Source organism: Petromyzon marinus, chromosome 49, assembly GCF_048934315.1.
Source record: "Petromyzon marinus isolate PM22_M1 ecotype Great Lakes invasive population chromosome 49, UKy_Petmar_22M1.pri1.0, whole genome shotgun sequence".
In the NCBI taxonomy this organism is placed as follows: Eukaryota; Metazoa; Chordata; class Hyperoartia; order Petromyzontiformes; family Petromyzontidae; genus Petromyzon; species Petromyzon marinus.
In genome coordinates, this window is record NC_133715.1 from 2840414 (window position 1) to 2858749 (window position 18336).

Genomic DNA, 18336 nt, shown 5'->3' on the forward strand with positions numbered 1-18336 from the left:
CCCGCAACAGGATTATAGAAGAGGATTATAGCTTAGTGAACATTACACGCTTGGCCCATCTGTAAGCAGAATATTGTGTAAGCTGAGCTTTAGAATTAATTACCAGGCTTCTGTGACCTAACACTGCAGACTTGTCAACTGGCGAAGGCACAATCATCGGCGCTCAATAGCCGTGCCTCAATCCTTTTTTGTGCAACCAGCGAAAAATCCAAAGTTTTTTTTTGTGTTACGTTACAGCGTCGCATATCCGACCGTGTCCGCATATCCACCCTGATCAATGTAACGGTCCACACCCAGTGATCGTCTCACACGCAGCGAGTGCCTTCTTAACCCAACACGTGCAGCCAAGAAGCACTCCCCATCCATAAGAGGTGTTTTTGGGTGACATGGCGTAAATATAAACGTGTCGTTAAACCCGCCACCAACCGGACGTAGCCAATTGGTAAGATTTGTCACGTGAACAAAACGTGCCAATTCGCTGCTAGTCCAGCACAGCGGCGTGTTGGAGAGTAAACCCACAACAACATTTATCATTCGAGCACCGTGACGTTTCGCCGGTAATTACAACCAGCGTCATCAGGCGGACAGCCACAGAGTTGTTTCGGTCTTAAATCGAGGGGATACCTGTGATGTCGTCACACTTGTGAGCCAATCAGGCGCGAAGGCCAGGAGGCGCGGGGATGAGGGAGTGTTCCCATTGGCCATGTTTCACCTTGTGTGTGCAAATTGCAACTATCATTTGAAATAGACGTTCAAGTATCGAAGACTAATCGCACACCCGCCTGCATCTCTCGAGTTACCCCAACGGGTCGAATATGCAACTCTCTCATTTTACACCTCAGGTTTAAACAAACAAAAAAAAATGTTCATCCATTCCCACACGCAAAAAAAAAAACCGATGTTCATTTTTCTCGCTTTAAAGTTATCGTCGCAAGGATCATAGCTGTTTGTTCAATCGAGGCTGTTACCTTCCCCAAGAAACCATTAGCAGTAATTGCACTTGTAGTTTTCGAAGCGTAATCATCTCAGCCCCAATGTTTTCGTGCGCGGGGGGTGTAGGTCGGGGGGGGGAGGTGGGGGGGGGGGGGCTCACGTTGGCGTATGCCGTCGCGTGTGGGAAGTTGTGACGGCAGCGCGGCCGGGCGGAGAGGGCCGACCGGCCGAAGGTGCCGAGCGCGTGGACCGAAGGGACGACCACGCGCCAGAGGATTGCACCAAGTCTAGTTTCCACCCAACAACAATGTCATGGACTCCACCCTGATACAATCGGCTTGCTTACCGCGTCCCATTTTTTCTTACTCTTGTACAGATATTGGGCTTCGAATAAGCTGAATGAGATTATTCTTTTTTGCAACTGTAAAAAATAAAAAAATTACTCAAGAAATGGAATGCAAGAACTAGCGTGCTCTGTGCGGCAAAAAACCCCTGGCCAAAAAAAAATATACAATTATTTGTTAATCCGTGATTGTGAATAAAATACGAGCAAAAAAAAAATAGGCGAACGACAGGGAGTAGGGCGTGGGGGGGGGTGAAGGTTTTTTTTCTTTTGGGAAAACGAATTCGAAGATGAAAAGCAACTTGGCAACGCGCCTGGGCGGGCAAGTCTTCACGATCGGTGCGCGTCGCCCGCCCGCGGGCCGGCAGCGTGCCCGCTCAGAAGAGAAGCGGATGAACGTGACCAACGAATGCCGACGAGCGAGCCAGCGAGGATGGAGGAGATGCGTGCTCCGGACTGCCGCGGAGCGCTGAACGAGAGAACGACGCGCACGGCGAGCAGAGAAGAAATGCACATCGGTGACGAGGACGACGGCGACGATGACGACACTGGCCGTCAGGGGAGGTGAAGTGGGATGGGCGAAAGGAGGAGGTTTCCAGCAGACAAGACTGGCGCTGTGGACTGGCGGTCAATGGAGAGAACGCACCCGAGACACTGACCAACGTGGAGACGGAGCGATGAGATGGGGTTTGTGAGATGGATCACGGCATCGCAATTCTGGAGGCTTTCATCAAGCAGTGGATAGACAATGGCTTACGACGACGGCGATGATGGATCCATGATTTATATCAACGACGACGGGATTTTTTTTTTTACGAGCAGCAGATACATGTAAGCAAAACAAAACGAAGATTTTAGAGATTTTTTTAAACCAACAGAGCAAGGAGAAACTTAGCGGAGTACACATTTATGGATGTGACATTCATCCGAACACACGTGGTCCGTTATTAGGGGGGGTCTTGTTGATAACATCCTCATGAAAGTTCCGGTCCGTCTTCCCGTGACAATCGAAAACAGTGCAAACGTCAACAAAGCCACGAACTGTGACATCGTCATCCATCGCCACCGCTTGGCCTTCGAGAACGTCAAAATGCAATGAACGTTTCACGAGCACGGATTTAGGAATGCGGGATAACAACCGCGTCCGCAGAGGGGTGTTCACACAAAACGGCGGACGAAAGCAGCAGCGTCATAAATAAGATTGGATTCCCTGAAATATTAATAAATATAACCTTAATCAACGACTGATAAAACGGTGACACCATGTGTACAATTGAATATACTTTTCCCACGAGAATAAACGAAAAATGTAAAATGCAGTTATTCTTTTTTAAAGTGCAGAAAGGATAAACATCCACAGTTTTCAGTAATCAAATATATATTAAGGAAGAAAGTACACAAATGGTTATGCATCAAGTACCCAACAGAACCATCCTATATAAACACAACGTTACTATGCAATGTACAGGTATCGTAGTTACGGTATGTTAAAAAAGTATACATGACTTATCTCCAACCGATATGTTAAATAAGGAGTATACCAAAGTCTGTTAACAGTCAGGAATGATAGAGGGACCTTCTGTACACCTCATATAGGTCAATCTGATCGAAGCAAGTCCATTTAATGTTCCAGAAAAATGGCAGAATACATTGGGGAAATTTTATAAAAATGTTTTTTTTTTACAAAATGTTCTCATTACTAATATATAATTGCCCAAATCTGGACAAATTTAAATCACTGCTCCCCACTATTGTGGCCAACTGGTATGATACCTTCCAAAACGGATCACAGAGGTCACATGACTACACGAGGTTGTGCGCTCTGCCAACCAATCATTGATCACCGGCACACACTTGGCAGGGCAGATCTCCATCGCTCTGTGCCACCGTAAAAATACGTTTATGGCGGCGACCCTCAGAGGAGAAGGTTGCCTTCCAAATCGCGCGTCGTGGGCCTTAAGACTGCACCATCTTTCCCGCAGCCGGGATTGGGAACGCCAAAGTTTGCAGCAATTGCAAGACGGAGGGGGGGCGGGGATGGAGGTTATTCCAGGGTAAGAGTTCAGGTGTGTTTGCAAAGGTCATGCACGAGTGTTAACAGACTTAGGGTACACGGCCACGCACGCGTTCTCTTTATGTATAACCCTGAGTTAAGACCGACAATGTTTCCCTAAAGGTACGTACAGCATCAGCCCTAAATTGTAATGCACTTCATATCAGCTTTGTTGCAATATTTAAACAGAATTCTTAATGAAACGAAGGTATTATTGCTATTTATCTTATTACCAACTTAGAGAAACAAATATAATAGTGAAAAGTATTATTTTTATTGCCCTTTTTAATTCCTAAACTATCGTGTTAAAAAGAACACCAAGATATAAATACATATATGTGTATCTGCAACACGTACCTATAAAAAAATGTTCAAAATTAACGTATAAATCTCTCGGTAAATATTACAAACCCTTTCCACTGATAAATGTCCCAACTTCGATGCTTCCGCTCCAGAAGGGCAATAATTGGCCACGTCATTGCACACGAGTACTATTTCACTCAATCTTTCATAAGCCATTGTGATTGCCACGACAGGTTGTGTTTCAGCAGAGCTTTCATCGTGTTTTCAGTCAAGGTGCCGATGTGTGATCGTGCCTTCAATTAAATATTCACACTGCTCAGCAGTGGCACAACAAGAATGCTTAGATGGGAGGGGGTGCACGCAAGAGATGAGCGTCAGTGATGTACAAAAAAAAACAAAGACAAAAATACCCCCCACCCCGTATAGCCTTAACAGACTATTTTGGGGCAAGTGCTGTTAGCGAGCACCTACGAAGGCTCACTCGGCACACGAACGGGTGGGTGGCCCACCAACACCACGCCAGGCCGCCTTTGTCTCCCCAGTGGCGATGTTTGCACACCGCACTGGGTATTCATTTGAGGCAGAGTCAACCTAGGGGAGGCCCAGGACCGGTTCAGATAATCATCACCGATGTTGGCCGTGAGCGGGAATCGAAGCTCGGGTCGCCGGATTCGTGGGACAGCGCGCTAACCGCTGCACCACCGCTCCCCAAAGACACACACATACGTGCGCGCACACACAAATACATATGATGCTACTGTTCACAGTACAGTACTTCATGTTCACCCTACGTACGGAGTTGCACACACATATACAGTATAGAACGCATATATGAAGGGTGCTCAAAGGGCTGAGAACAGAGACCAGCCCTATCCTGTAGGTAAGCCATCACACATTGCAGACTCGTACATTAACCGTGCCAAGTGCAGCTCTTTCCTGTTGGAGGGGATTGGTTTCGCATGGGAAAGTCTCCATTGTCATCTTCGTCATCGTCATCATCATCATCCTGCGCGTTTGTCACTTTGAGAAAAATAAAACAATCGCACACGCACGCAGGCGCCCTCAAGCTCCCACGGCCGTACTCGACACAGCTCGAATAAGGAACTTTTCATACCAAAAAATATATATCTAGAATTGGTATGAAATAAAAAAAATGCCTTCATGTCGGCTAGCCACGGTGAGTTTTTCAGCATCGGGCCCTCAATCGCGCTTCGAAGATTAACCCCCCCCTCCCCCAGGTTGCGATTTGCGGGAATTGCGGGAAATCGCAACCCGTGCCGTGAATCTGCCACCGGGGTCAAATGGGCGCAGCCACGGGACTCTGACCTCAAACTGGAACACATCCCAAAAGTGCCAGGGGGTTCACTCTCCCCGTGGTGCTTAAGCTCCGATTAGACGTGGTGCCTACTCCCCACACTCCTCCACTCAGAGTAGGTGTGGTGCCTACCCCCCACACTCCTCCACTCAGAGTAGGTGTGGTGCCTACCCCCCACACTCCTCCACTCAGAGTAGGTGTGGTACGTAACCCCCACCCCCCACTCCGGGAATTCAGCTATCACTTTCGGTAAAGGCAAAAAATGACCGACGCTGATATGATCAAGAGGCTTTCCCCTTTTCTCGGTAAACATTTTTGCGCAGATTCCTCAAGGAGAGTGCTGGCCGGGTAAACAGCCAATCGCGCACAACGGCGTCTGTACAACACAACAACGGCGTCTGTACAACACAACAACGGCGTCTGTACAACACAACAACGGCGTCTGTACAACACAACAACGGCTTCTGTACAACGAAACGAACGACCACGCACGGACATTCGACAGCTCAACATTCTCCCCATGAGCACAACACGACGCATCGGATCCCGTCGGAAAAAAACAATTCTGGTGCCGTGGTGTTGTTCCTTTTTGTTTAAATTGCGTGTCGTCATTTTTTCCCCTCCTCCTCCTCCTCCTGTAAACATTCAAAGCGTTCAACTTTGGTTCGTTAACGATTCCCTGCACGGTTTTTGTTTGTTTGTTATTACATTGTACACGTTCTACACCCGTTTGCATTGCATTTAGAGTTCGTAAAAAAAGTAAGTGATTTTGCAAGGCTCCAGCCGAGCAGCAGGCGTGTGTGGTGGTGCTGCTGCGCACGAGAGAAAGTGTAAACTCACGACTGCCTCCTTGTCCCGTCTCCTTCGTTTTTCCTTCATTGGTCATTCGATGTCAAGGGTGGAGCTCGGTAAGTCAACCTCAATTGGGGTGGAGGGGGCTCCCAAAGGAAAATGACATCATCGTAAAATACACAGACACAGATCTCCCGTCCTCCCAGCCCCCTCCACCACCGCCAGCCACGTGTAGCCTTAACGCGCTGTTGGGGCAAGTCCTGTCCACGAGCAGCACCTAGGGGGGAGTGGGTGGCCCGGCACCGCTCCCGGCCGCCTTTGTCTCTCCCCCCAGTGGCCATGGTTTTACGCACCGGGTACTCGGTTCGAGGCCAAGTCCCACCGGGGTTGAGCCCCAGGACCGGTTCAGATAATCGTCACCACCGGTGTTGGCCGTGAGCGCGGGGAATCGAACCCCGGGGGGTGGGGGGGGGGTTAGCGGGCTTGTAGCGCAGCGCGCTGACTGCTGCACTCCCACACTGCTCACCCACATCATCACCACCACCACCACAACAACACACAGAGACAGGCGTGCGCAGCAAAGTGGAGTTGCGCATTTCCAAATGCCTTTGCCGAGACATGCCCAGGGTGTGCAATGAGGCCACGGGCTTTGTTTTGCTTTTGATTGTTTTGTATGGAGGGGGGAGGGCGATCCCCCCCGCCCCCCCCCCCATTGACACCACTTACAAAAGGCTGTACCAATTAACCGTGCCATAATAAATGTTTGAAATCAAGAACCCCCCCCCCACCAACAACAACAAACACGAACCAACTCGCCTAGCGCTCTCGCTCCCATTCAGGACACAAATCACGCATCGGCCGGCTTATGCTCTTCCTTGATTTTGAGAGAAGACGGCGAATCCGGCAGCGGCTTCAGTCTCCAGCCGGAATGCACCGTGGGAGACCGACGTGCCAATACCGTCGCATCGTCCGTTCCTCGCGCGGCGGAGTGACGATCTGCAGCCGCGCTGCTGCCGAACGGCGAGGGTCGAGTTTGGTCCGCGGTGGTGCCGATGGCGCCGTTGTTGCCGGCGACCGGCGGCGGCGACGGCGACGGGACCGACGTTGCGCGGCGCTCGTCTTTGACGTCCGGCGGCGAGTGTCCATTGCTCTGCTGCTGCTCCTTCCGCTGGGTCAATTTCCTCGCCGGCTGCCCGTCGGCGCTCGAGAAGGCTCGGCCCTCCAACGACAGCGCCTTGCAGAACCTGCTCAGGATCCTCGCCTCCACTTGGGCTTCGACCTTGGAGTCTTCCCCGGCTCTCGCGGCCTCCTCGCTGAGGTCGAACGCTTCGATCTTCTGGTTCACCAACGCCAAGTACTCCGGCGACACGTCAGGGCGCGGGTCCTTCGGGAAGCCCGGCCGGGGGTCGGCGCCGCCGGGACCGGCGAGCTGGCCGGGGCCCGCCGCCCCGGACGGCGGATGCGCGGCGGCAGCTCCGGGGTGGAAGCTCGCGAGGGCGTCTTGAGAGGGCGCGAGCGTCGCGTAGTCGGTCGCCGCGGTGGAACGGTCGGCGGGCAGGGGGCCCCCCCTGGCTTCGGCTGACGTCGCACGCTTGTGCTGGGACGGGCAGAAACCTCTGAGGTGCATGGTCAGGCTGATCTGGTGGATGTAGCTCTGCTGGCAGCCGGGGCAGCGGTGGGGACGCTCGCGAGCGTGCAGGTGGCGGTGCTGCTTCAGGTGGATGAACTGCGTGAACTTGGCCGGGCACAGCTTGCACTGGAAGGGCTTCTCGCCCGAGTGCAGGCGCAGGTGGGTCTTCAGGTTGCTCGTGCTGCTGAAGCGCTTGTGGCAAACCTAAATCGGCCCGCCGGGACAGGGCAGGGACGGGGTGAGACGGGGCGGGGGCGGACACACGTCAGAGTCAACGAGCGAAGCAAAATATGCAAAACGTTTTGACATCAAGGTGCTGCGAAGCTTGCCAGGAGGTGGCAGCACAGCTGTGAATTCTCGAATCTATCGCCGCAGAGCTTTTGAGCGTTATCCCCTTACGTGCTTGAGTTTTCTCCAGGTGACTCCAGTTTCCTCCCATAAGCCAATGCTCGTGCATGGTACCGGCCAAACGATCGCAACGCCGGCTCGGACCGAAACCCTTCTGGGTGAATAATTGGCAATGAGCAAGAACCGCTGTCTCCTGTATTCAATAATCAGGTCCATCGTTTCTCTTGCCTCCTCACAAGGGCACCCGCGAACCCCCGGACCAGCACAAGCTGCATTCCACACCCCTCCTGCACGTCCGTCCTCGCGTTCAGCGTTGCAAAAGAGAGCGCGGTAAGAGCCGTCGCAACACAAGCGCAGGGAGCACTGGGAAACACGTGACACCGGTGAACGCGAGTGGGCGGTGGTTGCAGGCTCGTCGGCACTGCACAGCCGAGTTCCGTGGAAATCAAAAACACGCAGAGTTTATCTCGCGTTAATTGTGGGGTTATTTTGTAATAAAAAATAATATTAATAATTGCGACGTCAAGTTTTGCGTCCAACAGGTTACGTGGCTCTCAATATTCAAAATTGGCATTGCTAATTAATAATTAAATATTATTAAAAATAATTACCACCACCCCACCTATTCTAATAAAAATGTATATTGACGTATTTCTGGCTTCTTAGTGGGAATTTTATCTGCAATGTGTACGTCATTTGTTTCACCATTGTTCGCAACTTTTTACGCATGCATACGGAAAGGGCGGTCTGGTAGTGTATCCGCGCAGAGTGCATTGCGCGTTGAACCTGGTGTCCTGAGTTGGATTCCGTGGCCGGGCTTGACAAGAGTGAAGAGAGTTGTTATCTAAACCGGTCTTGTGCCACCCCCAACCCTTCCTTCACTGACCTGCAATGACGCCATGGTGGTGAGATGTTAACTACCTCGCCAGGTGTACAAGAGGTTGTGGCTTCGATCCTAACCCTGACACCTGCTGCTGTATATTTTGAGTTTGCGTGTCTCTCTCTCTACCCGTGGTCCTCGTGGATATTTCTCCGAGTCCTCTGGTTTTTCCCTCCACATTTATGAATGCGTTTATAATATTTGGCTGCTATACATTTCCACGTGATAAGCCACTTTGTTGAACTATCATTTGTGGCCAGGTCGCTTCTGAAAAAGAGCTACATAGCTCAGTGGGCCAACCCTGACGTTTGTATATTTGGAGTTTGCATGTTCACGCCGTGGTCGCGTGGTATGTATGCGCGTGTGTGAATGGGGTGTGATTGCGTGTGTTGGGGATAGATGTGTGTGTGTGGGTGTGCATGAGAATTGAGAGCGTGTGTTGCGGATGTGTCACCTTCATTAGGTACTCGCTAACAGCACTTGCCTCAACAATCTGTCAAGGCTATATGGGGAATCTTTGTCTTTGGCTGCAGATGGGGTGTGTGAGCGTATGTGGGCGTCTGCGGTTGTCACTTTTCACGATTTATTGCACTTGCGTTTTTCACAACACTCCTTTCCCATTTACGCTGGCCTTGCCTAACCCAGTTCTCCGAAGTACAAATTAGACCGCATGCTTCGCGCAAACAAAAACATAATAATAACTTTGGCCAGCAGAAAAAACATCGGAATCCTCAACAATGCAGGGCAGTGCACAGTCGCCTTTGCTTTGTCACTCATTTCAACCCACACGCTCTTGAGCAACATGACGAGTGCTCTTTAAAATCATGATGAATAGGGCATCCTAGGTGGCACAATTCTTATTCTGGTGTTTTTTTTTTATATTTCTGAGTCAGGTACAGCTCTGAGTCCCACGTCCGTCATTCATTCTTGTGCTGTGTTAAATACAACTCGGAGTTCCACCACTGTCATTCATTCTTGTGCTGTGTTAAGTACAACTCGGAATTCCACCACTGTCGTTCATTCTTGTGTTGTGTTAAATACAACTCGGAGTTCCACCACTGTCATTCATTCTTGCTCTGTGTTAAATACAACTCGGAGTTCCACCACTGTCATTCATTCTTGTGCTGTGTTAAATACAACTCGGAGTTCCACCACTGTCATTCATTCTTGTGCTGTGTTAAATACAACTCGGAGTTCCACCACTGTCATTCATTCTTGTGCTGTGTTAAATACAACTCGGAGTTCCACCACTGTCATTCATTCTTGTGCTGTGTTAAATACAACTCGGAGTTCCACCACTGTCGTTCATTCTTGTGCTGTGTTAAATACAACTCGGAGTTCCACCACTGTCGTTCATTCTTGTGCTGTGTTAAATACAACTCGGAGTTCCACCACTGTCGTTCATTCTTGTGCTGTGTTAAATACAACTCGGAGTTCCACCACTGTCATTCATTCTTGTGCTGTGTTAAATACAACTCGGAATTCCACCACTGTCATTCATTCTTGTGCTGTGTTAAATACAACTCGGAGTTCCACCACTGTCATTCATTCTTGTGCTGTGTTAAATACAACTCAGAGTCTCACGTCTGTCGTTCATTCTTGTGCTTGCGTTAATTCAAGAAGGCAGGGACTGCAAGCCACGCGGGTCACCCTTGCAGCATGGATTTCCGTCGCCAATTAAGGCCCACGTTGTAATTCAGCTTTGTTATCCCATTTACAAAAAGGCAAAGGAAGCAGTTGACAAGGAAAAATGGATTGTGTTTGTCCACAATGCCCCATCCCCCCCCAGAGGATTAAATCTTTTGGGAGTCATCAGCAAGGCACGGACACACGGCGCGAGCGATCTCTGCCGTCGCGCGCGAGTGGTGTGCGCCGTGCGAGGTAATCGCTCTCCTCGTGCCGTCGAGGCTTACAAGGTGAGCGAGCCCCTGCCGCTTCGCCAGGTGCGATCTCGCTCGGGATTGCGTGGACATGAGTGAAACCGAATGAACAACTACATGGATAATTAGCACGGAGAAACCGCCAACAATTGTGAAGAGCCGTAGAGTTCGGAGCGCTGCTGGCGTTGTGCACACACTCTCACGGTGTGCTTGAACTTCTGGAGTACATTTCTCGCGATCACAGCGGTGTGAAAGGCGCACACGCGGCGATTACACGTTGTGTCTTACGCCATCGCCTTCACAGTCCCCCTCCCCCCGCCGCCGCCCTCTCCGTGCCCCCTTAAGCGTCTCGCCATTCCCCTCCGACACGCAGGTGAAAAGATAATCAAATTTTGTCACGGCCCGAGCAAAAGTTTCTGGTTGCAAACAAATGCGCCCGGGCAGCCTCAGCCAGTCGTTTAATAACCATAAAACATCCCGCCTATCAGGATCTGGGGTTTTTTTTTTCTTTCAATAGCCCGAGCGCGCCTTAATAACAATGAGGAAGGGAGTATTTTTAGGTTGTGTTGCTATGTGCCGTTCGCCTGTGTCACCAGCACCACCACCCTCAGCCTCGAATCTTAAAACGCCTCTCAACAATGTGCGCGCGGATGTCTTCGCCAGCACGGGGCTTGCCACAACTTGCCCGCGCCATGGCGGGTGGTACCGATAACCCCAGCGACAGCAAATTGCCCGTCCTTCTACTTCTTCTTACAACGTGTGTCTGGATTTTTTTTTTTAAATGTTCATTTACCCCGGGCTCTGCTCCGGTTCGACTTCACGCTCGCGGAACGTGTGCACATTGAACATCTTTCGCACCGTACGTAGCCGCCCATGGGTGTTACCGGCATGGCACCGTTTTTTTGCCGAGCTCTTTGGTTATCAGGGCGCGCATGTCCGGCGGAAGGACTGGCGCTGGCAGTCGCCAACTTGACGACACCGTGCACAGAATTCGACGGCGAGTAGCAGCGTGCCGCATGCCACACTTTCAGTTTTTGACTTTGTTGCCCACTCGTGCCCACCTCGGGTAACATCGCGTTCAGCTCGGCGGGCCGCGTGCTCAAGAGCCAATTTTGCCTGCCGCCGTGAACGTAGTGCCGTGCGTGTGTTGATTCTCGGCCCATGGCGTAGCTATCGAGTGCGTAGGCGGTGCAACTGTGCCGGGTGCCAACGAGGAGCCCCTGTGTTGGGCTAATGAGTGGTGGAGATTGGACGAGGGGGTGGTGGGCCCATTGAATTCCTTGCACCGAGACCCACGTCAACCACGGAAAGTTTTAATTCATCATCACCATCAGAGATAATTCTATGTCCATGCTTTGGCCCTGTACCCAGCGTGCATTGTTGGGCATTTAATATGAATATTCAGATTCTTTGCAGTCACTAAAGTTTTAATATGAAGATGAAGACAGCCAGGGGTGCATGGCATTGATTCCACTTCTCACTAACGTGATTTTCCAGCCTCAATAGGTGCCCACAAAAATGGGCTGCCACTGTGATGAGATGTTCACTACCCTGACGCCAGTATATTTGGAGTTTGCATGCTCTCTCCCCGTGGTCGCCTGGGTTATTCTCTCTGGTTTTCCCCTCAACATTTTAGAAACATGCAATAAGAGTATTTGGCTGCTCTAAATTTCCACGTGATAAGCCGCTTCGATGAGCTATGGTTTGTGGCCTGGTCGCTCCTGAAAAAGAGCTATGTAGTTCAGTGGGCCTTACCTCGTAAATAATAAATTCATAAGAGGTTTTTGGGTTAGATCGTGTAAATATGTGTGTCGTTAAAACCCGCCACCACCTGACACAGCCAACTAGTAATGGTTGTCACGTAAACAGAACGTGCCAATTCGTCACTAGTACAGCACACCGGCGTGTTGGAGAGCCACAACATTTACAATCGGAGTACGACGTTTATATATTTACGCGATCTAACACAACAGAAACCTCTATTGATATTGGTCGCGAAAGCCTGCCACCAAAAAAAAAGAAAAATGTGAGTTTAAAAATATCACTTGCACTGGAAATGTGAAGGAAAACTTTGCTGGTTGTACGGTGACCTGTACCTGGTGGCGCGGCGTCTCCTGTTCTGTGTTTAAGAGCACGCAAATTAATTTCATACGCTAGACCACAGCAGGACCTACCCCCTTCAAAAAGACCCTAGAGGCGTTTTGGTTGCACCCATCGCAGATTAGCCTGACCGTGCACCTCTAAGGCTTCTGCCCGTCCCAGCACAAGCGTGCGTTGTTAGCCGATGCCCGGTGCATGCGGCGGCCCTCAAGCCACCCACGACTGTTCCCGCGGCTGCTGACTCGGGCCCTCTCAAGACGGCCATACGAGTTTCCGGCTCGGCACTGCCTCGAAAAAATTACGTGCGCATGAATAGCACACGCACGTCACTGCAAGGGACTTCTTGTTGTGGCGAGAAGTGACCGAGGTATGTGTGTTCACGTTACCAACCCGGCAACCCCCGAGTATCGATATCCGCTCACAGTTACCAACACCAGCGATGATTAAATGAACCGGTCCTGGGCCTGCACCCGTGGTCGACTCAGCCTAAAATGAGTACCTGGTGCGGTGTGTAAACATCGCCACTCGGGGAGACAAAGGCGGCCGGGCGTGGTGCTGGCCACCCCCTTCGTAGGCGGTGCTGCTCGCTAACGGCACTGGCCCCCAAAAACCTGTAAAGGCTAGGAGGGGAGAATCTTTGTCTTTTGTTGCGGGTGCGTGGGGGGGGAGTGGGGAGTGGTTGAGGACCCCGCACCCGACGGCCACGGCTGCCCCATTACCTGGCACTGGTAGGGCTTCTCTCCGGTGTGCACCAGGTGGTGTTTCTGCAGGTGAGCCAGCTGGGTGAAGCCCTTCCCGCACGTCTGGCACTTGAACGGCCGTTCGCCGCTGTGGACCCGCAAGTGGACCTGTATGGGAATTTGCGAATTAGGGAAAACAAAAAAACGCGTTAAAAATCGCGGGCGCGCACGGATCCATTTTCTTGCGTTTTTACATCTATGGAAATGTTGGGGGGGGCAACGGTGGTGCAGCGATTCCACCCAATCGCACGACGAACTTCACGAGTCCCATTCGCAGGCTCGGCCAACATTGACGGGCGAAAAATCGGAACTTTACCAGCGTGGTGAAGAACGGTCAAACAACCCCAACGAGCGGCACAGCATCAGGAGGGCCTTCATCCAGCGGGAGGATTGACAGAGGGCCAATGAGTGCGCTCATATCGTTTTTGTTCATAATGTCGCTGGATAGAGAAATTGCCAGAATCTAACCCTCCGGAGGGGGGAGGGGGGGGAGACAATTTATATTCACATCAAATCCACCAGGAGAGAATCAGAATCAGAATATTTATTTATGCGCAAGGAATCCGCTGAGCTATGAAGCACTTTTCGCAGATGTCCGGAGAGGGACGTCCGCAGGCCTGGCGTCGACCCACGACCTCCGACCGCGCGGCGCCGCCGCCAATGGCCAAACGGCGGTCACTCCGAGGGCCGTCCCACGACGCGTCCCCACCTTGAGGTTGGAGAGCTGGCCGAAGGTCTTGCGGCAGACGTTGCACTCGTAGATGATCTTGCCGTTGTGCTTGCGGAGCGGGTACGGCAGCGAGCGGTAGCCCAGGTGGTGGTGCGTCACTCGCGAACCGCCGAGCGATCGCGAGGCGCCTTCGAGGGCGTCGCCCGCGACCGACGACGACGACGACGACAGCAGCAGCAGCGACGACGACGACGCGGACGACGACGACGAGTCGGGCGACGCGGACGACGTGGCGCGGACGACGCCGCCGCCGGGCGAGCGGCGGCGCGCGCCCGCCGGGTTGCCGCCGTAGGGCGAGCGCGACGGCAGGCGGTGGACGCCGCCGCCGCCGCCCTCCGCCGCCGCGGACGTCAGCTGGAAGGGCGCGGAGGGCGAGTAGACGGCCGGGGTGCGGGCCGGCGACCCGCGGTAGGGGATCGCGTAACCGCCGGGGGCGAACGCGCCCGGCGGCGGGCGAGCGGCCGACGAGGCGTGGCAGAAACCCGCGGCCGCGTTCTCCTTGTGGGCGTGCACCGGCTGCGAGAAGGCGCTGGTGGGCGCGGGGACGAGCCGGCCCGGCTTGTGGGACGGCGCGGGCGCCGGTTCGCGGCCGGGGCCCTTGTCCGCCGGCCTCGGGTGGGGGAACATCGACTGCGGCAGGACCAGGTGGTGCGGCGCTCCGCTCTTGAGCGGCTGGCCGTACACGCGGTGGTACATGTCCGGCACGGGCACGTGCATGCCGTTGAGGGCGCCGATGCCGCCCTGCAGCAGGAAGAACTTGCCGCCAAAGTCGTGGGGGGCGCCGACGCCCGGCGGGTACGACGGCGGGAGGGGGAACGGCTCGGCGGGGTGCCGCAGGAACGGCTGGGGCAAGAACGGCATGCGGGGCTGAGCCAAGATGCCGCCGAGGCCCTCCTGGCCCGGGTACGCCCGGGCGACGTGCGGCAGGTACCCCGCCGCTTTGGCCGGAGCCGAGGTGGAGGAGACGTCGTGTGGCGTGTGCCGGCGGTGGTGGTGGTGAGCGGCGGAGGGGTACTGAGGAGACGGTAGCCTCGCCGTGAATTTGCCGGACAGCTTCGCCTGGTCGGGCCTCATGAGGTCGTCGACGCTGAACGGCACGTGGCTCTGGGTTCCCGCGCCGCCGCCGCCGCCGCCGCCGCCGTTGTAGGAGGATCCCGTGGGGTAGCGCGGGTGAGGGCACACGACGTCGCCGCCCGGCCGCTTGCCGAAGCCGACGGCCCTGCCGCCGTCCTTCTGCGCGCCGGGGCTGCTGCGCGCGTCACCGCGGCTCGAGCTTGGCCGCCGCGGCTCCATGTCCGTGGTGGGGTGGGACTGGTCGAGCAAGTCTGCGCATGGCAAGAGAGAGAGATGGGGGGTGGGGGGGGGGCGGAGAAAACAACTAAATAAAAGCGCGTTGGGATTTGGCGATTTCAAACAAACGAAAACCGCGCGCTGTAAACTTCCGCGCGACAAGCCACCTCGTTGAGCTGTCATTTGTGGCTGGGTCGCTTCCCCGGTACCGTGGCTCTGTCATCAGGATCACCATCACCATCATGCGTGGCCCTTTGCATTGCGAATACATTTATCCAGCATGCATTGTGGGTATTTGCACACATGTCAGCTGCGAGAAGACAAAGACAGCGGGGAATGCATGCCATTGATTCCACTTCTCGCTTGTGTGATTTTCCAGCCTCAATAGGTGCTCGCAAAAATTGGGTGCGACGGTGGCGAGATGTTAACTGCCTTGCCTGGTCAACAGGAAGCCGTGAGTTCGATGCAGACTCTGACACCTGCATATTTAGAGTTTGCATGTTCTCCCCGTGGTCATTTGCATTTTTCTCTGGGTCGTCCGGTTTTTCCCTGCACATTTAAAATCAACATCCGTTTATAGTATTTGGCTGCTATAAATTTCCACACGACGATAATCCACTTCTTTGAGCTATCATTTGTGGCCGGGTTTTTTTATTTTAAAAAAGCTATATAGCTCAGTAGGCCTTACCTGGAAGAAAAAAATGAGTTTAACGGCTTAGTTTAGTCAACCAACGTTTGTTGCAGCACGTTTCTATCGAGACGGAGTGAGGGAATGGTTCATCGGGGGACCATCACGAAATTTCATTAATTATACAATGCACACCTGCGTATTAATGCACCGCCGATTAGCAGGGTTGTCTACGTACGGTGTAAAAGAAGTCCAATGTACATACGTATATTTGAAACTCGTACAAGCACAAATATATATTTGTGCACAGTTATGTTTTGTAGCGTTGCTTTGAAATTCTGGACGATGGCCAGCGGGTCAAGACGAACGATGGAGCAGCAGCCAAGGGTGAGAATGCACGCGAGGGGCTCGCCCACCGCGGAGATGGAGCAACAAACCGAGCTCGTGCGGAGTTTTTTACACCCCAAGAGGAGAGAGCGATGGCCTAGAGCTTGGGGAGGCCTTCATCCAGCAGTGGATAGATGATGGCGGACAATGATGGGAGGTTTTTTTTTACCTCATCAAAATGTATTCTCAACAAATATGTGTTTAAAAGGAGTGCCATTTAGATTGTAGCCATACTCTTTGGTTCTTTCGGTAAAGTCACGTAGATACGTGACTTCACTGAAAGATACGTGACTTTACTGAAAGAAACAAAGAGTATGGATTCCTGCAGTCACGAAAGCTTCAAATCAAGACATCTGGTAGCACGAGAGAGAGAGAAGAGATAAGAGATGGCTTTCACCCTCATAAGGACTCATTGTAACAACCACAGGCGACTCGTGTAATACGGCGGCCATTTTGTACGCAGAATGTTTCACGTGGCACCGAGACAATGGAGCGTTAACATGTTATTATCGCCAACATGCTCAGGTGTATGTAACCGCTATCAGTCCGGTGTATTATATGTACATAGAGGCCCACAATTTTTAAATATTATTGACGATGGTCACCCTCAAGATCACCTATTTTAGGAAGCCACTGGAAAATCATCTTGATTGAAAACTCATTTCTTGAGAACTGCTTTTTGTGTTTAGATTGTTGTCCTTCCCCCGAACCTCCGATTAGTGCGGTTAGCAATGTCCGGTGCGAAATAAGTTCAACATCCATACATCCTTTTGGTCAAAGTCGAAAGGTCATCGCAGATAATTTGGTTCATGCTAATATACCTTACTATCACTTCCTTCCTTCTGCCAGAGTACAAAGCTTTGCATATTCAATAGCCCACCTCGTAAGTTATATATTATTACAGTGTCCCACCATCAGCCCTTAGGTGTTCCCCATGGTCTTTTCCCTCTGGGAATAAACAAAAGTGTCGATGCATTATCGATAATCTAAAGTTTGACAAGACACTTAACATTAGCTTAATGTGACTTTTTTTTACTAACCCTTGTGTAGGTGTGTGTGTGTGTACGTGTCTTTGTCCGTGTGTGGCGGTTAGTGGTTAGCGCTACGCTGCGCTATGAACCTGGCGGCCCGAGTTCGACTCCCGCTCACGGCCAACACCGGTGACGATTATCAGAACCGGTCCTGGGCCTCCTCTAGGTCGACTCGGCCTCAAATGAGTACCTGGTACGATGTGTAAATATCGCCAAGAGGGAGACAAAGGCGGCCGGCGTGGTGTTGGCCACCCACCCCCTCGTGTGCCGTGCCGGCCTTCATAGGTGCTCGCTAACAGCACTTGCCCCTACAGTCTGTTAAGGCTATACGGGGGATCTTTGTCCCTGTGTACAGCATGTATGCATGTGGGCAGTAGTTGGTGCGCTGTGCTATGAACCCAGCGACCCGAGTTCGATTCCCGCTCACTGCGAAGAACGGTGACGAATATCTGAATCGGTTTTGGGCCTGCCCCTAGGTCGACTAGGCCTCAAATGAGTACCTGGTGCGGTGTGTAAATCTCACCAATGGGGAGACAAAGGCGGACGGGCGTGGTTCTGGCCACCCACCCCCTCGTGCACAGTGCTGGCCTTCATTAGGTGCTCACTAGCAGCACTTGCCGCAACAAACTACAGTATATGCAGGCTATACGGGGGATCTTTGTCTTGTGTGTTTGATGCATACACGCTCCTGTGTATGTTCATGTGAACGATGCTTTGTGTCTCTGGAAGGCTCCATTGAGATTACGATCTCTTCAAAAGGCAGTCCTAACCAGGAAGGTGAAATGCCAATGCAAAGCTATGAAGAGTTTACTCTGTTAATGTGCAGGTGTGGAAATACTTGTTTTGCTATACGAGGGCCACATGCATATCTCTGGTCACCCATTTCATATTTTACGCAGCTTTTCCTTAATTCCCTTCTATTTGGAATACAAACTATCCATTGTTAGACACAC

At 52.3% G+C, this 18336-nt stretch overlaps 1 protein-coding gene across 2 annotated transcripts in view; it reads right to left on the reverse strand.

Annotated features, from left to right (window-relative positions):
• Positions 1-6430: 6430 nt before the first annotated feature.
• LOC116952967 (uncharacterized) overlaps positions 6431-18336 on the reverse strand; it is an 81233-nt gene continuing 69327 nt past the window's right edge. For both annotated transcript variants that reach the window (XM_076074581.1, XM_076074580.1), the window contains exons 5-7: positions 14027-15372; positions 13297-13425; positions 6431-7573 (exon numbers count right to left, since the gene is read on the reverse strand). In XM_076074581.1, the coding sequence (XP_075930696.1) occupies positions 6587-7573; positions 13297-13425; positions 14027-15372 (2462 nt within the window). In that variant the 3' untranslated portion in view covers positions 6431-6586. The remainder of the gene's footprint in view (positions 7574-13296; positions 13426-14026; positions 15373-18336) is intronic.